Source organism: Notothenia rossii (genome assembly GCF_949606895.1).
Source record: "Notothenia rossii genome assembly, chromosome: 4".
Lineage (NCBI taxonomy): Eukaryota > Metazoa > Chordata > Actinopteri > Perciformes > Nototheniidae > Notothenia > Notothenia rossii.
The window spans coordinates 25,188,389-25,214,637 of NC_136902.1; the positions used below are offsets into that span (position 1 = coordinate 25,188,389).

The window sequence follows — 26,249 nt, forward strand, 5'->3', positions numbered from 1 at the left end:
AGCCATTATCTGCCTTGATAATTTATGATTTTGCACAATAGAAGGTGAAGAAGTTACATCATCATGTTTTATGGCATAAAAGCAGGTAGTTAAAAAAATATCATATTGTAGTTGTTTGTTCACAGTCTGCTTCTGACCTTGACATACAAAGCATACAAGGGTGTATTGCTGCCCCCGTGTTTCATGTGCTATATTGCCTCATGTGGACACAAATTATTCATTTCTACCAAGAGGAGTATTATCTGTTGCACTAGAGACCTGTGACCAGGAAGTGGAGCCAAATAAAGCACTGAGCTGTCATTGTGTATCAAAGATGCTTGTCTTCACTAATCACTACTATCATACGAACTGTTAATGCAACTCCTGCAACAACCAACAAAAACCTCTCCTTGTACAGTCCATGTAAAAGGTTGAATATAAGGCTCAATGTGAGACTGAAAACAAGGACAAGCGAGGCCAACACAGCCCTGGGCCTCGACGTTACACATTCACAGGGTGACATGGCACACTATGACTCTCCCTTTGCCGAGGGGTGGGAACACGAAAGGCAGAGTTGGGGGGTGGGGGGTGGTGTGTTTGAAGAGGAAAGACAGCTCACTCCAAATGGGGAAAAAATGGCAATTAGTAACTAAGTCCCGAGTGCAGCCCAGTTTGCCACGGGGCAGAATACCTCTGTGATCAGATTTCTTCTGACCATTTTCCCAAATCATTGCTCACAATGCTGTCCAACGGCAATAGACGCGAGAACAATGAGCGGGGTCTTCAGGGCAGCTCTAGTCGCCCGTCTACCCTGTCGACCAACTTCAAGCGTTTTTAATTAGAACCAGCTCAGCCACAGCACTCGATGAAGGGCACCCAGTGATGAATGTGTGAGACCGAGAGATATGCACAGCGAAGCATGCGTGACCTCAGCCTCTCTCGCATATTCTCTCACCACTTCCTAAACGTACCCCTTCTATCTTTCTATCTCATCCCTCGCTTTCTTGTTATGCCCGGTGCCTTCAACCCACAACTGACGATTCCCCATCGCTTTCTGTCCTTCTAATCCCTTCCCCAACAAGAGCTTTAATCATGGACAGTATCAAACGGCTCAAACTGCCTCCTAATGAGCTGTTACTATAGAAACCGCTCCGGTTAACAGCACCGCCACGCAGCAACCCGCCCACATCCTTTGAGAAAGTCCCATAAGCTGCATGTTTTTTAGTTTACTTCACCATTGCAGCTGTGGGGAACTTTTACCAAACACACCTTCATACTGTATATTAGTGTGGGACATAAGCGCTGTCATGTTGACTGTTAAACTGTAAGCTCCATGTGCACCACAGGCCTGGGAAGATCGCTGAGTTATGATTTCTGAAATGGACATTTTGTTAGATAGTGTTCAGATAAGAATGCACCTCTGTGATGGCAAGGTTAATTGGCTCCTGCAAATTACTTCCCCGAGTAGAACCTTGTAGAACTCACAGCTTCATAGTTTCTTATTGCTTTGATAACTGGACTCTATATCCCTTCAACAACCATAATTATTTGTAATGTGTATATATTTCTATTGACTATACCTGGTTCATTCATATTTTATTTTTCAGTTTTTTTGCACACTTAATAATATCCTACCTACATTTTCTAAGCTGTAATTTGGCCCTTCATAGGGAATAGTTGACGGATGGTATTCAGATACATTTTTGTCAATATGTATATATTTTACTTTTCAGTTCCGTTTTATTTTCTATTTAATGTTTATATTAGTTTATTTTCTTCTCTTTTCACTGGGTATCACCTAAGTGTACTATCTGCTTTTTTTGTGTTGAATATCCTGTGGGTTCACTGAGTAATACTGGGATCAGGCAAGGTAATGTGAATTGGGTCGGTACCCATTACTTTCAAAATCATGGTATGTCTCTCTTAAAGTGTCCAGCTGTCAACATTCAGAGAGTAGACATGTATTGATACATATAAATACTCTTCTACTGAGTCTTTCTCCACCAGTGCAGCTGATTCAGTAATTTATTTCTGAATCAATATTGGTTTTGGTGGAGAGACGACCAGAGGTGGAGACAGAGGAAGCACACACACACACACACACACACACACACACACACACACACACACACACACACACACACACACACACACACACACACACACACACACACACACACACACACACACACACACACACACACACACACACACACACACACACACACACACACACACACACACACACACACACACACACACACACACACACACACACACACACACACACACACACACACACACACACACACACACACACACACAAAGGTCAATCACACAAGCTCCAGTGGACATATCCCTGTCTCTCTGAATTCCTCTGTCTCAGGCAGAGGCATGTTTACATACCCACAGAGCATAGATCAGGGCAGAGGACAGATAATATAGAGCCACAGTGATGGATGTGTTCCTGTTTCCGGGCAGTCCCTGTCTCAACTCTGTCTCACACATGGGCGTCGCAGCCATTATATAAGGATGGGACAAGTCCCCCCCACTTTTTGAAATGATTAGTTTAGACCCCCCCACTTTTACCATGTGGAAAGTCCGTGAATCGGTCTATCCACTCTCCGCTCTTTGTAGAGCACTGTGTCAGTGCTTCACTATCAAATCCATTCCACTTGCTTATTGTGAGAATGCCCAAATCAATGAAACTCCGTACCATCTTTTCACTGCCGCTTTGTACCAAGGCATATTCTCAGAGCCGTACACATGACATCAGACATACACATGCTGCGTTTTTTGTGTTGCTGTGTCTTTAGTTGTAAAATTATGCATGCCACAGTTTCCACGCTGCGAGGCTCCGGCGCTAACAGTTCACGAGCGTGCTCCACTAGCACCCTGATATAAGGCGCTGTTATTAAAGAGGTGGAGGGAGAGTCCTCTCCTGTCAGACTGAGAGGCTGACAGGAGAAAGGACTCTCTGAGTGTTTAGATAGTTAACTTTAGTCTAAGTAGTGGGTCTCAAACGGTTTGGTAATCATTTATGTAAATAAGTATTTCCAAGGCACACCTTTATATGATCATTACAGTTATAAAAAATAAGAGAATATGAAATAATTCCAACTCATACTATAGGACAGTAACACACAAATACAGTTTAAAATCTCCTAATTTCGCTCTCAAAGTGCACCAGATTGATGCTTTAAACTTCAACATTTAAACAAAAAATCTTCCCGGAGGAGCATGCCCCCGGACCCCCCTAGAGGTGGAGTTCCACCACCCGCCCACACCCCTTGTCAAATTGTCCCACCCACATTGAGGATGCTTCCTACTTCCCACACACACACACACACACACACACACACACACACACACACACACACACACACACACACACACACACACACACACACACACACACACACACACACACACACACACACACACACACACACACACACACACACACACACACACACACACACACACACACAGCATTCAATCTTTGCACACCAACAACTGTATGGCCAGACATTGGTATTTCATCCTCTAACTCGTACACAAACCCGCCGTTAGTATACATGCAGGCATATAGGTAAAAAGAGAAAGTGAAATAAAGTGTTGACATAAATAAAGATCAAATGCAAACTGTCCACTAGTACAGCAGGTAATAATTCAGGCACAGATGAAAGTATCTTAAACGTCAAATCTTAGGTCCATTTGTTTTAATCACACTGCAGCGGTGTCCACCTCTGGCAATCAACTGCTGTTTCCATGGAAACAGGTGGTACATACTTACTTGGAACATGAAGTATAAGAGTATGTAGAGAGAGAGAGAGAGAGAGAGAGAGAGAGAGAGAGAGAATGAGAATGAGATAATGATGGTAAAGAAAAGCAACAAAGGGAGTGTAAGGAGAAGGAATATCTGTTAATGTGCATTGTGGTGGGTTTGAGTTTCTGACTCTTTAATGTTTTCCAGCATTTCAATAGTTTCCCTGATTTTCATTACATATCCAGGTGTCTACCATTTGAGGAGCAGCTGTACAGTTGCAGGGCTTCCCCCCTTAACATCTGGCATCCCAAACATCTTGGGAATTTATCAGAAATGTTTCTTTGTAGGCTATTCTCCTTTGCAACTGCCATGCCCCTGCCATGTGTGAGTATGAATGTTTTATCAATTGATAAATGTTGACTTTACAATGTCACCCTGTGAAGCTGACCGTTGAGCGGCCCGACCAAGGAAGTAGGCAGAGGCAGAACGTCCAAAATACAACCCGGTGTGGGCATTTATTACTCACGGGCACCTGACACAGCCTCAATCTCGCTGTTCACGTGCGCACAGTCACCAGCCACAAGGATCTCACACACTACCTGTTCACTGACAGGGAAAACAGAGCCTAAATACACACACACTAATCAATCAACAAGACACAGGTGAGGGGGGAGGAGACAACACAGGGCACCAGTTGAACATAATCAGGAGCAACAGACAAAACAGGAGGGGGAAACATTTTCAAAATAAAACACGTGCAATATACAAAGCCCGAAGCCGTCAGTCCACACCCATTCCCCTGTCACATTGAAACTACAGATCACAACTACGGTAATCTTCTCACTCACTCCTGGTGGTATCTAGACCTTCACTTAGTTTTTATCTTAAATGTGACTCAAGTTGGTCCAAAGATCCTTGACCTAAGGTATATGTTTTCTTTGGTCAAGTAAAAAGTTATGTCAGGTGATTCCATACTTGTCCAGTTACTCTGGATCTTCTGACCGTACTGTAGACCTGTTTTCATTGGGACTATTTCTTACATAGAGAAGTTGTTTCAATGAAAGCTGTTCATGAATATCTTCCAAATTCTTGGCAAACTAGGCTGAACTTAAATGAGGAATGTGATGCCTACACAACATGCATGGAAATACAGTTGATGGCGTCACATTCACACAATTGAATTAGCCTGCACTAGAGTCAGTGGCATCATTTTTAAATCGGTGCCTGGATGGATGTGGTGTCACATTTTAGCTCTGCTCTTACAATCTGCAGTCAGTCAGCAAGGATTCTTCCTCAAAATAATGAATTGGACATAAAGCGATGGTGCTTTATAATAAAAAGTATTAAGAATTGTTTGCAGGGTGCATAATACCTTGTTTACAACATCAACATGCATGTGTGTTTTCTTGAAGGTTCATGTGTCTGCATGTGTGTCCTTAGGCTTGAGTTAGGTAGGCCACATTTCATACCAGAGACAGACACAGACACATACAGTAAGAGTGAATAGCCTGGCATTGCCATGTAGAAGTCAGTTTGCTTTTCTCCAACAAGAGTATAGAGAGAAGGGGGAGTGAGAGAGAGTCATACAGAGTAAGAGTCAGCGAGAGCAAGCACCATGGCTGCCTGACCTGACTCGGTTATGTAAACAAAATAAGTGTAGTGAACGCAGCAGCAGGGAACAACAGGGAACATTGCTTAATGAGCAATGGCATGTACAGACAGCGGCGGTGTGTGTGTGTGTATTCTAAATGACCTGCATGCTTGTTCCACATTAGTTTTTTTTAATTGGACAGATTTATCAGAGAGCTTGCCAAATTAAAAAGGCAACCATGACACGTGCGACTCTTATCCGTCCCGCCCTCCTCCCATCCTGCTGTCCTGTCCTGTCCTCATTGCTTCTCTTTCAACGTCTCTCTTCTGTTTGTCTTCCTCACTATATGGTGTCTCTCTGACGGCCTCTTTAAGTATCTGACCTCAATAGAAATGGCAGAACGAGGCAGGAATAGTCTGCCATAAACAATTCACCTCGATGGATAAAAAGCATCCGTTATGTGCTCATAAAATGTAGGATTTGTTACAGCTGCAGCCATTATGGTTTCAATTGAGTGTTGTTTTGGACATCAGATAAACATGTTCTTTGGTTAGGGGTTGCTAAATCGTCAAATCCGGATACACACTCATTCAATTAGTTGTTTATCTATCTTTCAATCTTAGTTTGATGAAATGCTTTGTGCTTGGGTTGTCATTTTTTCTAAAGCACTAAGCAAACTTGGATTTTAGGAATCTGGATAAAATCCAGTTGGGGGGGGGGGGGATAGCCAACGGAGAAACAACAGAAAGACTACAGGAAGATCTTTGCTTGCAAAAACTAAAAGTATTTATTAAAAATGTTGATGCGGTAGTTCGATCGAAGCCTTTATTTGCGTAAGAAATATTTTTACTTTTGTCAAGCAAATAGCTTCAAATGCCTTTTTGAAGCGCAAAGAATACACTTTTTTCCATTTAAAGATGATTGAAAAGGCCCAGTCAAAAACTGACAAGAGTCATAGAGAGACTCTGGGTTGTGTAGCTTGTCAGCTAAGAAGAGAATTGGGAACGGCATCAGCCTCATAACTACTCTGTTACTGAGACTTTCTATTTGCTATTTGTTGTTCTGCTTGTCTTTTTCCGGCTTCATCCTTGTCATTCTGTTCTTCACCATTACCGCCATGTTCATAACTACACAGAGTGCTGTCAATGCAAGTCACACACACACACACACACACACACACACACACACACACACACACACACACACACACACACACACACACACACACACACACACACACACACACACACACACACACACACACACACACACACACACACACACACACACACACACACACACACACACACACACACACACACACACACACACACACACACACACACACACACACACAACAATCACTCACTACTCACTGAGACATGTATTAACTAAAACAATTCAGTCATTCATTCACTTAGGAGAACATAAGTACTTAGAGCTACAACATTCTACATTCAGGACATTTCACTTTGGATTGAATTCAGCAGTATTTATTTTTCTGTACCTCCGCTGTGTTGCCAAGGGACACGCTTTACCAACGTCCATACTGGGGGTTAATGCCCAGGGCTATAAAACCTGTCTGCAATCATAAGCAAACCGTTCAAAGTGGAATAGATGAACAAAATGAAGATACTGTAAAAACGTGCACTGCATTGTGGATGAGAAAGGTTCGATCATGCCATCCTACTCTGATATCCATCCTTCCTCAACTGTCATTCTACGTATATTTCTCTTCTTTGAATCTCTCCATTTCTGCTTTTAATATTTTTCATACATGTTCTCTGCAGTCGGTGTTTCATCCTCTCCCCTGCAGTGTTTCCATACTGTACTGAGGACGTGTATGGTCAGATGTGTTCCTGCCTTGAATAACAAACAGCATAACGCTGCTCATGAGCTCTTTGTTCCACATGTATGCGAGTGACAAAGAAATCTGACAGATACTGGAGAATAAGTGGCAGAGGGCGACTTGAGAACACTGGGCTCTGAAATGGCTTGTCAGCAGCTCATAGGACTGAATCAATCACACATTTTGTACATTTGAACCCTGAAACTCAAAGCAACATTTTAATTTGCAATGATCTGCAAAGGAATATGAAACTGATTGTAATCCTCCCTTTGAACTAACATAGCTGTGAAACATTTAAATGTTCAGATGGTTAAAGCAGCATCAGCCACCGTGTGTTGTAAGGGACACACACATGTACAGTATGTGGTTTCCCTGCATAGACATCACAGTTTATACAATCCTGTAGTGAATTATCTCACTAAAAGATACAAAAGGTTGGTCAATCTGCGACCTCTAAAAAAGAAAAGTTAAATGTAGACTTGCACTTTTCTCTGGGGGAAACCATTCACTGGACAACAAACAACAAAACAAAACTTATAGAAGATACATGTATGACAACTCTCTTTTCTTTTACTTTAGAATAGGGTCAGCTTGTTTTCTGGGGTCATATTCAAATCAAAATCTTATTTTAAGTAAGGATTGAGAATGAGTTCTCCAAGACAGATTGTGTCAAATATCTAAGATAATATTTATAACTCCCAGAGTTGGCTACATCAAAAATGAAAAATGGTTTCGGGATTTATCAATTGTTAAGACTTATACTAGGATGCAATTTGGGATAGTTAAAGAAACAGTTTGACTCACCACCATGAACGTAGTTATGTATGGTGCAGTCAGAAGGGCCCACCAGATGGATCAGACTGGACTGGCTGAAACCAACTGTGTGTTGTCCTGCAATGAAAGGCACACAGTAAGGCAACGTGAAGAAAAAATGTTTGCATTGAAAAAGACACTGTAGAGACATGCAGCCTGCAGAGAACGTTAACGTACCTTTTGGCGGATCCTCTGCGTTTGAGTGAACATGACAAAATTACAGAATTAGATATCAATGTTACTTTCACAATGATTGGATTCATTTAGAGTTTGGGAATCTGGATTGCCTACCAACCCACACACTTTGAAACAAGAATATAGGTAAGGTTTTGTACCTAATCATACAATTCAAAAAGACCTTCAGATTTGGTTTCCCTTTTTATGTCACGTACAGGCTCATTGACATATACCACACCCTGTCTGAGGATCTCCACCAACAGCTTCAGAACTAACTGGGTTTTTTCAGGATGGTAGCTTAAAGAGCTCCAATTATTACAACCACTATACCTTCTTTAACTGCTGCACACAAATCGTAAAACAATACGGATAATAATTAAGGCCGAAATAGATCTGAACACAGCCTCTAGGTTAAGTGATGGTGTTATAGAATTTCAACAACACTAGTGTCAATCGTAAGATGAAGCTAACATTTGGGATGTCTATCTGTCCACATGACAGCAAGAGAATTATGTTCAGCTCAGATTTAAGTTGATGGTAACTGCATTTCAGGATTTGATTAGAGGCCTTTAGTGTAGGAGGTTACCTGGGTTGGGTGGAGGTGGCACCACATCTTCAATCCTCGCTTTCGTCTCCTGTCTCTCCATCTTCTGAGCCCCGTAGCGCTTCCTGCCCAGCTCCTCTTGATCTGCACTGGCGTACTACAGACAAAGTAAATACATGAATATGTTTACAGGTGGACACAACCACTCAAATACTTGTCTCTGAATTTAATTAAAGTTTATCGATATTCAAGACAACTGAACTGGACTGTTAAAAACGGAGAGAAGAAGTCTCAAAGAGAGCAACCAAGGTTCTACGTACCTTGATGGGCGGCACATCCATGATCTTGTCAACATTCTTCAGAGAGCAGGGGACGTACCAAAGCGCCGCCTTGTTAGCCAGCTTTTTGACGCCTGCAATCACAGGTTGAAATGTTTCAAAAGATGTCAGTAAGGAATATTACTAATTCTTCCTACAAATAAAACAATACACCATTGTCAAGTGACAATAAACAAATAAGAAACTAGTTTGTCTGACATGTTTTGAAATCAAGTAATAATGGCACAAACTGCTTCGAAATGCTGTTGTCAAAACACTTTTATTAACAGCCCAATAAAAGCCTATCCAGTTTTTAACAAATCGGGTAGCGCCGCTGAAGATTAGTCTTTCTTCTGCGGACAAAGAAGCAGAGGACAAATGAAGACTTTGTTCAGAGACAGCCAGTCATGTTTATTCAGAACACAAGCTAACATTCACTAGACGCGCTCCCTCGGTTAGCGCAAGGTTTAGAATAATCCCCCAATCCCGAACTTTCTGCGTTTTCATGTTGTCATTATAAAATGGATGAAATAGAATGGCAACTCGCTCTCTAAAATCTTGCTGAAAATTATTTTCTTTGGCAGCTGACACAATGATGTGTCCCTATAATGTGTCAACTGCTAAAATATACAGACGCACAATGTTCTGGTTAGTGAGTTGTTGTTTTCTGTGATAATTGAAATGGTTTGTATGAACATTTTGGATAGAGTCATTTCTATAATATCTGACTTCTATCTGTAGGTCATCCACAAAAAATTACAATTTTCTTTATTCAAAACTAATTTGTATTGCTTGAATCCTTTTTTAAGGATTAGGATCAAAGCAAATCTATGGGTCAAAGTTATTGACTTTTGGTAAAAATAAAGTTCTTAAGGGCAGTAAATAATGCTTTAATAATGTACTTTCCTTTTTTAAATTGTTTTATTGTTTTAAAAAATGTTGAATATCTTGGAAAAATGCCAACCGCTCATTCCTTACATCCTTTCTTGTGACCCCTGAATAAAAGCCTCTTCATCATCAATGGCTGAAGAATATGTATGCCTCTTTCCGAGAATAGACATATGGTCTGATATTTCCATATGCCTCCATATAGTACATGAAAGGTTGTGTTGGTTAGAGGCATTAGCTCTGCCTTCACACAGGAAGTAAAGACCCAGAAGATCAGAGGACAAAACTCGTGGAAATCACATCTCATAGCAATCAGGCGGAGAGGTTGCCATAGCAATATCTGTTCTTTTCTGCTAACACTTTTTTCTCTTAACTCGCTAACAGAGAGAGAGAGAGGGGGGGCTATTTTGAGGTTGTGTTGTTATGGCCCACAAGGGAGGCACAGATTAAAGAGTGCACTGTGGCCAGCAGGTTCAAATCAAATCACTGTCTTATATTGTTACAAGCTATTAATGTGCAACAACCAATGAGTTGTGTGGGTGGGTGTGTCTCGTTAAGGATAATGCTTACATACAGATTAATTTATATGATCAGATTCATGATATGATCCTACAGAAGATTTTTGCATTGCCCATATTTTTACTATACTAACTTTAACAAAATAGATACAAACTTAAAGATGTATAAATATGCACTGCATTTACATTGATATAAAAATAGCACATCTCATAAATAAATAGAAATCGAATGTTGACACTACTGTGTGATCAGCAGTAAAACAGGCGGGACTTTAGAGGAGGGCATGTGAAGTTAAAAGAAGAGAGTGGGAGCAGAGGCTGATGGCAGGTTACTCTTGGGTAATAACATTTGCATTTTACACCAGAGTTAAAACCGTGCAGACAACCAGGCCGCGTTTCCATGCCGACCGTGCTTCTCTCCTCCTCCCTCTCTCATTGGCTCCCGCCCTTGCCAGCAACCAGGAAGCTGCCCACAGCAGAAAGGCATATTTACATATCCTTGACTTTACCAAGACAGAGTGACTCCAGTCTATTATTAGCTCCTGCTGGACTTTCTAAGTGTTAAGCATGGAGGGAGGAAGAGGAGGAGAGAGGGAGGGGGGGGAAGCACTGGAATGAACCTGACGACTAAGAAGCATTCCCAGTCCGACTGACAACCTTTTTGGCCAGCATGTAACGAGGGACCCGGCTTAGAATTTCAAATCCCTCTGCATCAAATGAAGACAATGTCAATGTTTGACCATGTTATTGTTTTGAATGTACCATTTTTTCCTTCACAGTACTTAAAGCACATCTTATTCCTCATCTTGTGTGCAGTATCCACATTTTGTTGAGAGAAAGGCTACTATGACAGGTTAAGTAATCTCATTATGTAGTTTCTGTTTTCAAATAGCTGTGGGAACATTGGATCAACACAGAGAAACGGGTATATTGTATACGTTGGTTTCTATGTGATTAAAAAAATTAATTCTGTCAAAAAAGGAGAGGCTTCAACCAGCAGGAGGGACAGCTGGCTTATTTAGTTACCATTAATGAATTAGTGAATAGAAAGGTTTTGGATGCAATAAAAATGCTTTTTTGCGCAGTGACTTTGTACGTGGTTTTTCAAGTTCATTTGGTAGCAGCTTTACAAAGAATCTAAAAGGGAAACTATGATCACAGCTAAGAGAAATGGCACACATTTAAAAAAAAAATTTAAGTGATGTTGCATTGGTACAGCAGTGCCTTGAGTGCATAAACGTATAGAAGACAATTTCCTGTGACCAGCGGGATATTATAGACGACAAGCTGAATCAATCAACATCACTTTGTGGATTTGACAGGAGTATAATGTCAGACAGTACTTAAGCATACGTTGTAATAAAACACACAGTGCAAACCATAGCCAGTCCTTCAATATCCGTCTCATTACGGGACAAACATCCAGCAACTCAAGTTTTTATTAAAACACAAACATCACCAAGTGTCAAGCAGCCAGAGACACAGCACAGACATACTCTGCTTTTTTATGATGGGCAGCAGAATTCCCAAACACTATGCACCGTCATATTTAATTAGAATCAGAGCATTTTTGGGTACTGATTTGAGTGTTCACATGGGCGTTTAAGTGGGAGAAACATCCCTCCAGCACAACTTTTGCATCATCCAATCCTCTTTAATCTAAGTTTAGGCATAAATCACTACTTCATACCATTCTGGAAATGTATTAAATGCACATTATCTGTCCTTTAAACAGCCCCCAATTCCAGTCTGAACTTTGCAAAGTTTATGAATATATTTTCTTGTTGATCCATTCCTCTTTATAATTTCTCTTTCCCCACAGTCTCTTTCTCTTTCTGTCCACTTTTCCCATATGTATTATACCTTAAGCAGTTTCACTTGCTTTATCGCTGTATTACAATGTTACACCCCTCCCCTCTCACCCTTGACTATTGCCTACTACCCTTAATTTTTCTTCTGAGAAGAAAAAAGCGTCCCTTGTTTTCTTTTCTCCTTCCTGAACACTATGGCCCGGTATCAGAGACAGTGCAGTGAGGACCATTTAGTGCTTGATCTTCTTGATCAAAACCACAGATTTTCCATTGTGCTGAGCCAAGACTCCATTACTTTCAACTACACTACATACTCACTGTGGGATCTCACAGCCTGACATGAAGAGATTGAATCATGCCAGGAGTGGAGTTTTTGGAAGGAGAATTTATAGACTGAAAAGGAATATCCATACTCATTGTAAGCTTTACAGCATATTTGTGCGACATTTGAAGGATTACCGAGTGATTCTACATAAACACAATTTCCTGTTGTACTCAAATGACCTTTAATCTGTTGCAGTGTTGTCTGTCGTGTTACAGACATCAGTCATGCCCTCAGGAAATTGTTCTGTGCTCTAAAAGTCAAACCCGCCTCATTTGTAATTGTTAAAGGTCTTCCAGTATTTTATCTTAATTCATAGATTGTTATCATTTATTAAATGTTCCAATACATTTTTTATAGATCATCATCATAACATTACACATCCTATTTATCCTGCTGTGGGGGTTATTAATGGGGACCATAATATTAAACCAGAACAATAATACTGTAGCACGTAGCACTCTCTGGTGTATGCAGTTGTGTGACCCACCAGGGTCATGGTAGGAACTGTCATGCTTATTTTAAGCCTCAACCCACAATGCATTGCTCTCAGCTCTGTATATGCATGCATGTGTGTGTGTATGTGTGTGTGTGTGTGTGTGTGTGTGTGTGTGTGTGTGTGTGTGTGTGTGTGTGTGTGTGTGTGTGTGTGTGTGTGTGTGTGTGTGTGTGTGTGTGTGTGTGTGTGTGTGTGTGTATGCAAATGCATTCCTGAATGTAAATGCAATACAAGCATTATTACCTCTGCACTTTTCCAGGTATTAATGTGTATTTATACGCAGGTTTGTACACACATGGTAACATGCAAATCTGTGAGTGCCATGTGTGCGGGTCTGTGTGTATTAAAGTGCGCATGTGCAATCCCCCCGGCCCAGCGGGTACAATCATCACGGCTCGTGCCCACAGTAGGCAGCCTTCCCCTGGGGGGCCGTGACTGAGGCCTGCCTGACGAGATGCTGCCTGACTGACTGTAGAACCTGGGTGCTTGCCTCCCCCAACACACACACACACACACACACACACACACACACACACACACACACACACACACACACACACACACACACACACACACACACACACACACACACACACACACACACACACACACACACACACACACACACACACACACACACACACACACACACACACACACACACACACACACACACACACACACACACACACACACACACACACACACACACACATGAAATAAACATGAATGCATAAACACAAAGATTCATGCACACAGAGCGTAATCAACATAGTGTTGCAGTATACACAGCATATGCATGGCTGCACAAATGCAGACCTTCTAATTTACACAAGGTGCATTACAATATAAATCACTTGTGCAAGACTGCAAACAAACATTAACATTTCCACTTCTGCGTTCCTGTCCAAGCCATCAATCAATGTTTTGCCTGGGAAAACATGAAGCCATGAACGTATAAAACCCTGCCTCAATATGAGAGTTGTTTTTAGAAAGAAGGGAAGTGTGTGTGTTTAGTGTGCGTCTGTGTGGGTGTGAGAACATGTAGGTGTGTGACTTTTTATATGCAGAATATGTGTGCATTTCAGGCTGTACATGCACGCAGGTCATCCCTACACAACCGCATGTGTGTGTGTCTGTTCATGTGTGCAGGTACACCCACTTGGCGTCCGTGTCTGACTGGGCCACAGTGTGTGAGGCCTGACGCTAACCCGACATGACAGAAGCAAATAATGTCTGCTCCCGTTATCTTCTCCTCCCCCTCAGCCCCGCAGGAACCTTTTAAAGGGCCAAACACTGATGAAATCCCACACACATACCCATGCGCACACATGCAAGTATACAGTATAGATGCACCCACTGTGCATTTACATACTATGTCACAAATGTGCACCACACAAAATGGAAGAAAAACACACAGATCTAACCTAACCTGGACAGCAGCTGTATCAATTCAAACACACACACCAATGACCTACTTCCTATAGCTGTGACCTAATAGACCACCAAGCTGCACCTTCTCAGAATCTCCTTTTAATGTCCGAGCTGTATTTCTGACGTAAACATAAACTGTATCCGCCCCCCCCCCCCTACACTAAACTGGAAAATATAATTTTGTACTGTTATTTCCCAGATTGGGATAGATGTTTAATATTTGTGTTTATACTGGAGTTAACATAGGTCATTTGGACAGATGTTTTGTTTGGCGCTTGCAGCCTCCAGAGTCTGCTATCCCAGAGGAACTCACCTACGCCCTCTCTCGACTTGAGCTGAAGCTACGCTCATCTGCTACACCCACACTGCCCTGACACTGAACAACACTTAGACTTCCTAACTATGAGAAGCACTCAAAATGTAACAGAAAGATACGATTGAATTGTGGAGCTGAGAATGAGGCTGCATCACTTTCTGTTTTGATACAGAATGTATTTTTTTGTTTTAATCTTGTTTATTTTATTTTTTATCTTTTTATTTTTCTTATAATTTAGTTTATGGTTTGTGAACTGAGCTGTTTGACTTTTGTATTTTATTCATGTATTTATTTGCCTGTACAGCACTTTGGTCTGGAGCTTTTACAGTGCTTCACAAATAAAGCTGTATTGTATCTAATCTACAACCCCCTTTACATAAAATGCTAATATGGTAAGAATGTATGTCAGTTAATACAAATAAGGTAAAATATGCTTCTTAATATGCACATATCTGACATTTTGTAAAAGTTCATCAGTATATCTTGGGAAATTAATGAAGGTCTAAAAGACTTTTTTTGGAAGTGTTTTGCCCATTTTATGAAACAATATAGAACATGGGAATAAACCCTGGGTCAATTAACCATAAATCCTGTTATGTGCAACAAACCAAACACTGACTGTTTTCTGTCCAGCTCTCTCTTCCTGATCTCCCCTCGTCGGGGTCCTTCCCGAGCGGCCCTGTGCTGTAGCGGGCTGTCCGTGCTGATGCCTGGATGTATGAACGCTGCTCTCCACCTGTCATTTCATATCGCTGCCTCCGCCTCCATCAACCTGCTTCCAGCCCAGCAACCAGCCAACCAACCAGTACAAGCTTGTTGCTAGGGCAACGGCTGTCTAGGGGATACTTCTTTTGTTTCTCACACCTCCTTTCCTTCATCCTTCTTTCTATCTCTTCCCTAGTTTCACTCTTTCTTCCTCTTTTACTCCCAATCCAACCTGTTGCCCAATCTACTATTGTTTTCCCCGTCAATATGTCTGTCCGGCTCCGTTCTCACATCCGTCCCTCTGTCTCACTCCCTCATCCTGTCTCTCTTCAAGATAGACAGTTTGCTCTGATGCCAAATTATCTTCAAACTACAAAGTCCTTAAAAAAAAAGAAAACAAACACACAATCAAGTTTCCCCATCAAGAAACTCTATTTTTGCTACTAAAACTAACTCACATCAACATCAACATGATATAATGTGCTTGTTTGTCATAATCAGTAATCATCTGACTGCTTGACATGAATTAAATCAGTTACAGTGTACGGTCAGCACATCACATGGTGGTTACAGACTGGCTGTGCATCACTGCTGCCACTGGCATTTAAAGGTTCACAGATAGCGCTAGGTCAGCCCAATGTGATCCTCCCGACGTCTTTACTCAAGGGACTCTGGTGTGTGTGTGTGTGTGTGTGTGTGTGTGTGTGTGTGTGTGTGTGTGTGTGTGTGTGTGTGTGTGTGTGTGTGTGTGTGTGTGTGTGGGTGTGTGGGTGCATTTATGTGCACTAATCTTAATATGCGAGGCCCCGCCGTAAATGGAGCGCGATTTCCGCCAAAGATTTGGAAATTGGTCCGTTCGCGAAGCACTGTGGGGATTTTAAGACCGCGGAGTCTACACATGTGCAGCCTCGAAATTTCTCGCTACGAAGTACGCTGGCCTCGGTAGAATTCCAAGTATGCTGGATATTGGAACAGTCCTTCGGCGGCACTCAATGACGTAGTATGCTTGAAATAGTGGCTCTGGAGCAGCCTTCCTCGACATTAAGGGAGTTTCTCAATGTCGAGGACGCTTGCTTGGTAGCACATGTCTTCCGATTCACTTGCTTCAGAAACGAGGCAAGAATCCTTCCTAGCCTCGGAAAACAAAGAATTGTGGAACAGGCTAACAGGTGTGCAGGAGTGCGTCATATGCGAGGGCCCGCCTTAAATGGAGCGCCATTTCCGCCAAAGATTTGGAAATTGGTCCGTGCGCAAAGCATTGTGGGGATTTTAAGACCGCGGAGTCTACACATGTGCAGCCTCAAAATGTCTCGCTACGAAGTATGCCGGCCTCGGCAGAATTACAAGTATGCTGGACATTGGAACAGTTCTTCGGCGGCAGTCGATGACGTAGTAGTATGCTTGTAATAGTAGGCTTGTTTGAGACAAGCGAGACCTGCGCAGTTGCGATCAACGTCTTGCTAGTGCGTTGTATGATGGTTAGTCATTTTGTCCGACTTGCTCTGGAGGCTCGCCTACATGAGACGTTGAAATCTCGCGGGACATAGACGCCCGCAGACTTGAGAGCGAGGCGCGGCAAGGCGGCGCAGTTTCTCTCCACGGGTTGCAGAAGCGAAATGCTTGATGGGAAACGACTCGCTGGTATCTCGAGCTGAGCGCTCATTGGTGGTTTTTACCACGTGCTGGTGATGAAACTCTCCAATTGGCTCGGCAAAAGTTTGTTGTTGTTTTGTGTCAGTTTTACCTCGCCACTTCCATTCACATTTTTCATCATTGTTCCACAATGTTTATCATCATGAAATTAATATCTATATATTTGTATACTACACTTGCACTGCTTACCGTTTTCATACTTTATATATCTTAGCATATTCATACACACTGTTAATACTGTTCATACTGCTCACAGGCTGCTGTGTATATCTAGTGTATCATACACACTGTTCATACTGCTCACAGGCTGCTGTGTGTATCTAGTGTATTCATACCCCTCCTCACTGTTTATTCATCAATCACTTCATTCTATCTTTTATTCTGTAGATTGTGTACATTACTTTTCACTTTACTGCTTTTTGCACTCCTGGTTAGAAGCTAAACTGCATTTCGTTGTCTCAGTACCTGTAATCTGTGCAATAACAATAAAGTTGAATCTAATCTTGAGCAGGAACAAATGTATTTACTTAGTACATATCTGACATTAATGATTAAACACATTTGTGCATTCTTTATAAATGCAAACCGAGTCAAGCCGACTCCGGAGGTGGCGGTATGCACCTTAAAGTTGTTTGCAATCCGCCAAAAAACCGAGAGAAGTAGAAGAAGAAGAAGAAGAAGAAGAAGCCGACTCCGAGCTGTCCGACTTCAGGCGAGCTTTTTGAGACCTCCCCCGGCTCTCTTCTACTTTCGAGGCGAGCCGCAGCTCGTCTCAAACAAGCCTAGTGGCTCTGGAGCAGCTTTACTTGGCATTGAGAAACACCCAGGGAAACACCCCCAGGGTTTCATCTTTCATGCTTCTCAGGGCTGTTTCTTTTTGTGTGCTGCCCTCTACAGGTCAAACAGCAGAACATCACACGGAGGTCTTTATTTTTAAACATCTAACATTACTGGACTCAGTGCTAAGTGAAATTTACTGCATTTAGGCAATTTAGACTATAACAAAAATAAAAAAATAATGACGGGGTTTGATTAATGATTATAGACCTTTAAAGCTTTTAAAACAAATACTTTTCTATCCAATATTCAGATTTCAAATATTTAAGCTTAAATTAAAACCAAAAATATTAAAAATGTTTGGTGAATGACATTTCTGCAGGTGCTGGACTCCTGCTGCTGCATTGAAGAATTCAAGGTTGCTATTAATGAATATCTTGAGTTTGTCACAGAGTTAGCTACCTGCTCAGTTCAAATTAATTGCAGCAGATGTTTTAAATGTATCGTACATTAGTTTGACTCTTACGATTATTATGCCTACATAAGATTAAATTTTAACTTTGGAAAATTATTAAAGTTATCTGAGCCTTATAAAGCCTAGCATCTTTGTCAGAACAAGTGTGCAGCAGGTCAAGTTAAACATGATACAGTCATTGGTTAAACCCCAGACATACTGATTTGGGTAATGTCTACAGGTAAAACAAGCAAATTTGGAGTGGACCCCATGTACATTTAATACTGTAGGTTCTGAAAACACAGAAACATCGTTTAACACACCACTTGATTCTGAAAAACACAGGTTCAAACCCACATTAAAAATCCTAAACTACAGCTGAATGAACTTGCATCAACCATGTCTCCTGACTTTGCTCTGTTCGCCTGGTATGCAGCCCTAGTAACTATTGCAAATATTGTAGGTATGCGGAAAGTATTTGTAAATGTTTGCATGATTGTGTTGTGTCTGTCTTCCTGCCAGGGAATGACACATGCTCCTAAATGTCTGTCTTTCTTTTTTTCCTCTGCAGGGATGGGGGTGAAAAAGAGGCTAAAGGTGAACACTGCTGTGTAGGTGAGGCGGCAGGTACAAGCAAAATCAGTCTCCTTTATATTCCTAGGATTATAGCCAGCATTCGAATAATACTTCTATAACCAAAGGCATTACTTTGATAATCCACCTTTCAGTGCATTAGTCATATAAGCATATTGCCGAACAGGTAAAGGGATGCTTGATCTTTACTGTGTGGTATCCGCCTGAGGTGAAAGACTCAAATGTCACCTGTGAGGATGTTCTCAGACATGACTTGGACCTGCACCTCCAGGGAGTGCGTCGAGGTGTATGTGATTTCAGCAGTGACGTGGGCCACCTCGCCAATGAACACAGGGAACAGGAACTCTGTCTTCTCCACCCGAACCAGAGCTGCCATACAACGATCCTACAAAGAAGAAAATGCTTATAAAAAAAACACAGGAACAATAGAAAAAACATCTGAAATGTTTTGGGTTGACAAAAAATAAATAAACTCAGCACCTGTCAAATAAATCTTATTCAAACTAACTGCCCTAGTTCTAAGTCGCAGTAAAGGGGAAGAAACAGGAGAGGAATACAAAAACAATATCTTTCTAATATAAACATTATTATTTCCATTTGACAAGAGTGAGGTCAAAGAGAGCTTATCAGGCACTGATGATGATGACCTATTTCTTCTCTAATTATACGTCCTTCTGGTTTACACAGGTTTGTTTTAATGTGAAGTGTAATTTCATGGAGATACTGTTAAAAACTGATACAGGCTCAATAGGTACTTGCACTTTATATGAGCTGCAAGAAATCTTTAATAATTCACAATCAAAGAATTGCCGACATCAGATTAAAATCCTGATGACACAAATTCTGAACATTTATGATGTTGTTATTGTGAAGAGGGAAGATAGAAGTCTTAACAGCTTATCTTAACAATGTAGCATGAGTCATCAGCAGGATATAATCACATTGTTCGAAGTTTGATGACAATCAAGATGATGCAAGTCAGAAGTTGGTTAAAGTTCACCAGGTGAAAAGTCAAATCAAGACAAATCTGGGTCACCTAAAACTGAAGAAACAAAAACGAATGCAGCCATGCAGTTTGGGAATAAAAGATGCCAGGCAAACAAAGAGTTAGTTAACATTGAATGTTCTCAAAGGCAGTTGTACTTTAGCTTTTTAGCTCTAAATCCCACAACATGCTGGAGAGAGGAACAACCAGAGATTTTTCATGTTCATAATTTGCCTTTCATTGCTTGTCAAAAAAGGGGTAGCTGTAAGTAATGATAATAATTCATTTATTTCTTGAGTCTGTCATGTTACAGTTTACTAAAGATTTTCGAATAAATTCAGACAATTAAATTTGAAAACATGTTCTAACAAATCTAAGTTGATGAGAAAAAAGCCCAATAACTTATTTCCATAACAACCTTGAAATATAACCTTCATATTTCCTCTTATTATAAGCAATCTGAAGCTTCTGTTTTAAGGTGATGGTGAACTCAAAGGTGCCATTTTTATTGATTTGAAAAAAGCCTTTGATTTTGTTGATCGATATCTGCTCTTGGATAAACTTCACGGCATTGGCCTTTCTATGAATACAGTGTTATGGTTTAACTCGTACCTTCACAGTAGAAAGCAATGTGTGGTTGTTAATGGAAAACAGTCTGACCTGTTGATCCAACAAAAGGGTGTACCCCAAGGATCAACTCTGGTCCCACTTCTGTTCTCTATTTACATAAATTATTTATCTTCTTGTCTCATTAATTGTTGTACTCACCTTTATGCTGATGAGACTGTCATATATACATCCAAATCTGATTTTTCACAAATTCAGATCTCTCTTCAATCGGATTTTAATATCTTACAGGACTGGCTATCACACAATAAACTACTGCTTAACAAAACAAAATCTTATACCATGGTCTTTGGTACCAGGCAGAAGCTCAAATCCAAACCTAATGTAGTAATAACATGTAAGGATGGCACTTCTCTGCTTAAAGTTGATAGCTTTATATATCTTGGTGTATGGCTAGACTCTGAACTTTCATTTAAACTACATATAAAGCATGTAATACAAAAAGTCAATTACGGAATCTTTGTTTTACACCGCTCTCGCATTTGTTTTACGCTCAGTGTCCGAAAGAGAATTGCTTCTCAACTTATTCTTCCGATTATGGACTATTGTGATGTTGTCTACCAAAATGCACAAAAATTAGATCTCGCTCCACTCAACATAGCCTACAACAGACTATGCAGATTTGTTCTTGGTTGTCCTTTTCGTGCACATCACTGCACAATGTATAAACAACTTAAATGGCCTTCTTTAAATGTAAGAAGACACACGCATTGGCTTCAGCTGATATTTAAATGCATTTATCTTAACTATCCCCCTTATTTAAAGCAGTATTTTGTACCCTACTCACCAAATCATCAAGTTAGACATTCTGTTCAGATTTATTTCTCTGTCCCCTGTGCAAAAAAATTGATTGGCAGAAGAGCGTTCATTTTCAAAGCCCCAACAGACTGGAATACTTTACCTGCTGCTATTAGATCTCTTGCATCATTGGGTGTGTTTAAACATGCATTATCATCTCACTTTCAACTGGTCTGTACTTGTTATTAATGAAATTGATATTGATGAAACTGTCAGCCAACTGTAATGAGTGTGAGCATTGCTTGAATTTTACTTAACAGACTGTATGTGGTATGTCTTTTGTGTCATGTTTTGCATTTTGTCTTTTTGTTTATGTATGTCTGTAAGTTGTTGCTTTTGTCGGGACCCCCTTGAAAAAGAGATGGTGCATCTCAAGGGGTTTATCCCAATGAATAACATTTTCTATATAAGGAATGAGCTGCTAACTAAATAAATGAAACCCTATGGAGAGCTTTGACGTTTTTTCTTAAAGCATTTACAAGTATCAAGAATAATTTACCTACATTGGATTGACTTTTCCAACTTATAACAGAACTTATGAGGCAAAATACCTCTAGGGAGTGGCCCAGCCCTTCGTATATGTGTCTGTATGTGGCCCTCAGTAAAAAAGACTTTGGACACCCCTGGTTTAGGGTATGCGCTGCTGTTCTATCTTACCCCGTCCTGTGTGTTGCAGTGTCGCGTGCCCACAATGCATCCTGCTTCCTCGATCATCTTGAGGATGGTGCCGCCGTGGACGTTGCCCACAATGTTGGCGTCGTCTGGCCGCATGATCCTGCAGTGAAGAGACGTTTAGTTGCATGACTGTGGATGGGATGGTAGGATTTCTACATGTGACTGAGCACCTTGTTATAAGAGTTATTGAAATATCTTCTGAAAAAAGCACTATTAATCCATAAATGAGAAGACAGAAGAAAATGTGCAAAAATAGATCCAAAGTACCAGAAATGAAAGTAATCGTCATGTAGTATGGCACATTTATGAATCATTTACATCATATACATTAACTTATATATAATATTGGTGCATTAACACGGTCCTCACTTGAGTGTTGTAGCTGGTATTTGTGTTTTTTTTAGTATTTGATATACCAACGAGTATCTTATCCTATAATAATACATCACAATGTATAAGCTTATTCATATTTTGTATAGTGAACTTAATCCTGCACATAGCTAGTGACTAATTCTGTAAAATAAATGTTGTGCAGTGAAAAGTTCAACATTTGCCTACAAAATGAAGTGAGGTAAGAGTATAAAATAGCATAATAAGATCCACCACTTGTTGAAACATTCTATGAAAATACATAATTTAATAAACAGATGATGTTTGTTGCAAAAGCCCAGGAGAAATATCTAGGAACATATCTACGGTGATAGTCACGCATGAGTTGGAAAGACTTCTATTGTTGAAGCATTCACTACATATTTTGACTCCAGCCTGTACTCTGCGTGTCTATCAGATGACAACAAACAGTGTCATTACCACTGGCTGTGCAGCATGAGGTCATGTACATCAGCAGTTTCCCATTCACAGTAAGGGTTAAACTAGTTTTACCAGTTGCAACTTAATCGGTTTACATTCAAGACTGTCACACACACAGAAGGTATGCACTGAGATCTGACCAATCCTGAGAATCAGATGCGTTACAGGATAAGGCCAACAGAACAAAGCAAGAAAATCCACATTTTGACACAGCCTTATTAAACAGGAAGATGGCTGTTTTACTTTTAAAAGAGTGCATTGAGCAATGGTCTTGCTTTTTACGTTCGGTTTAAGGAAATAATTAACGATAGAAAAATCACTACTCCTGCCAATTTGAATTATTTAAGGATCTTGTATACTGTATATGAACGAGTATGGCAGACTTCTTTGCAAAACTTCCTCAAAAAATAGTCAGGGTTACAGTTGACGGAGGGGAATTTTTACATTGCAACACTAAAAAAGCGTTCACTGGTATCAAGAAAATATCAGGAACAATACACAGTTATATTTCACAAAATAAGTAACACTAAAACAGTGGGATAAGTACTACTGAGTAAAACTTAGAGAGGCATTAGCCGTTTATTAGCCTTGCTGTTTTATCATGATATACGACAATACAAATCCAATGATATTTAAATTGTTATCAATATTATGATTATTAACATTTATGAGCAAACCCTTTAAAATATATTGCAAACCAATCAACAGCAGCACAAGCTACAACCTCAAAACTGTTCAGTGTCTCTCTGAGAGTCTGAATAACAATGAAAAGTTTAACAAAAAGGTAGTATTCATTATTAATAATTATTTTAAATAAACGTGTTATGACAAAACGTTGTGTGGATGTTTGGGTGTGTGTGTGTGGGTGTGCATGTGTGTGAGTGTCAGAGATGAGCTACCTGCTGAGTTCATATTTAGAGTCCTGCTGAGAACTCGCATCTCCCCTGCCTCGCTGACTCCGAATGGCTGCTGTCACTCTCTTATCCACCTTATGTGCTGGCCTGCGAGGTATAAAGCAACTCATCTTGTCTCCCTCACTGACTATTTGTCGGTTCAACTTCCCTTTTGTATGATCTCAACATTTGCAGCTTCTGACATTTTTGGGCCCTGACGTTGTTGTAATCTGTGATGTGATGTAGGCATTGCAACAGGTCAAACAGGATCTCAACACACCCACTGATGCCCAGATAGACAACGGTATATTACAATCATCACACCTAGGTCTCTGTGCCACATCTGACAGGTAGACTTACAAATATCTCAGGAACCTATCTGTCAAGAGGCCAAGAAACACAAGCGATTCAAACTTTAAAGGTTTTCAAAGTTGTTGTTTCCTTAAAATTCTCATTATTCTTCAGGAACTGTGTGCCTGATTTATCTTTTTCATAAAAACAAATGTACATAAGATTTAAGTTCTACAACAGCTTGGAAATCCCGAATTAGAACAACAGTGCAAATAGACCAAGATCACAACCCAAACAGATTTAAAAGCCACAAAACACATCCGTTAACAAAAAAAACACAAAAACTAGTAATAAGTGTTATCAATATCTAACTGACGATAAATATATAAGCTGACATGGACAAAGGCAAAGCCACCAACAATACTTTAAAGCAGAGGAACGGAAAGAACAAAAATGTTCGAGTGGTGTTTCCAAAATTGATTTAAAAGTAAAAATGAAGTACCCCTTATTTCTGTTCACAAGTACTGTACATTCCTTTCCAAGATGATGGATCACTTCTATTACATACAGTGTAGCACAAAAAAGCCTTTCACAGCGCCAATGTTAACCTCACAGGAGCACTGGGTCAACAATTAATCTATCATTTTCACATTAATCCTAATTGTTTAGAATGAAGTAAAGTAGAGCTTACAAATAACTAAAAAGGAAAACTACCATAAACAACTGCATGAATATAATCATAATCAAACACCGAACATTTACCTCTGTTGCGGAAAATAGTGCCATAAACTATGAATTAGCTTCTGAAAAGCACGTTTTGGCATCATTACAGTCCCAGATCCCATCAGCAAAAGCACAACGAAGCATAACGAAGGGACTGAGGTGGGGGGTGATTTTGAAACACACACAGGATCAAACTGTGTTTTACCCTAGCAATCTTACATTGCCAGGTAAGAAAGGTATTCGTCAAACACCCACAACTGATTATACAAAGACAACTCAATCCCAATCCTAAACTAAGCAATGAGGCCATTTGGTCATGGGATATCTGTGAACCTAGAGTGACTTGAGTGGAGGGAAGTTTAGATTTGACGTAACTAAAGGCAGCCACAAGCATAGAAGGGGACCGTTTGCAGTGGCTAAAAGCAAAGCAGGCTGCAGTATTTGTGGACACGTTGTAGGTGCATAATTAATGTTTTGGGAGAAGGCTGCAGTTGCAGAGAAAGTGGCTGACTGGCAAAAGGTCCACAAAGTCTGAGGTTAAGATGGTTTTAATTTTGATTCAGCAATGCAGAGTGTAGGAGAAATAAAGAGCAATGTCACAGTAAAGCTATTTAAAGACTGTAACACTGATAAAATGGGTATTGATGATTGCCCAAAATTGTAAAAATAGTTAGGATTTTTTTTTGTATTAAACTGCATTGCGGAGTTACAGAAGGAAGCTAAGACCCTTCCTTTTGAGTTAAGGGAATGGTTGCAATGATCAACCAACCTTTGTACAAAACAAGCTGACGAACTGCCTATATTTGACTACACACACGCACCTTCCACTGAACTGTTTACACTAAAGGGATAGGTCACAGGAAGTGGGGAAATGCTTTTCTGTGGGAGGTTCAACGAAACAATAATATCCCCTCGTAAAAAAAAAAGTTTGAACACTTTGACCATCACACAGCTGTAGTTCATGTCCAAGGAAACGGACATGAAAGGACGTCTCCATCTGCTGGCATCACTCTGCATAATCACACAAATATTTAAACATGATACATCTTACAAACTGGTTTGACTATGTGGCTCATCTCATCTGTGGTCATTTAAAGACCCAAACAGGTGAAGTAACAGGAAGTCAAAAAAGGCCTTAGCTTACAGGAATATATGGTTTATTACCATGCAGTGCAAAATATGATGAAAGACTGTGAGTGGAAATTACTCTTTAACTTTTCCTGCAATCAAGTGGAAAATATGTTATCTTTCCTCAAATGCAAAGTTTGTCAGAATGTGGAACTAATAGCTGTATGGACCAGGCTTTCAATAAGTGCAACTTACAAGCCAAATGGGCATACAAAGGCATTATAACTTCTATAGAGCTTTTATAGAGCTTTTTTAGGCCACTGGTTAGAGAGAATTTAAAGCTATTGGGTAAACTGTGGTGATATTTTT

General features: G+C 40.4%; 1 protein-coding gene across 5 annotated transcripts in view; it reads right to left on the bottom strand.

The window, feature by feature from the left end:
- Positions 1-26,249, bottom strand: part of acot7 (acyl-CoA thioesterase 7) — a gene marked incomplete at its 5' end in the record, with an annotated part of 104,453 nt that overhangs the window by 24,648 nt on the left and 53,556 nt on the right. For 3 of the 5 annotated variants that reach the window (XM_079675387.1, XM_079675385.1, XM_079675386.1), the window contains 6 exons: positions 7,993-8,079; positions 8,179-8,193; positions 8,765-8,879; positions 9,043-9,134; positions 19,239-19,395; positions 22,078-22,195. In XM_079675387.1, the coding sequence (XP_079531513.1) occupies positions 7,993-8,079; positions 8,179-8,193; positions 8,765-8,879; positions 9,043-9,134; positions 19,239-19,395; positions 22,078-22,195 (584 nt within the window). Of the gene's footprint in view, positions 1-7,992; positions 8,080-8,178; positions 8,194-8,764; positions 8,880-9,042; positions 9,135-19,238; positions 19,396-22,077; positions 22,196-23,804; positions 23,930-26,249 lie in introns of those variants that run through there. The other 2 variants (XM_079675383.1, XM_079675384.1) reach the window with 2 other exon arrangements.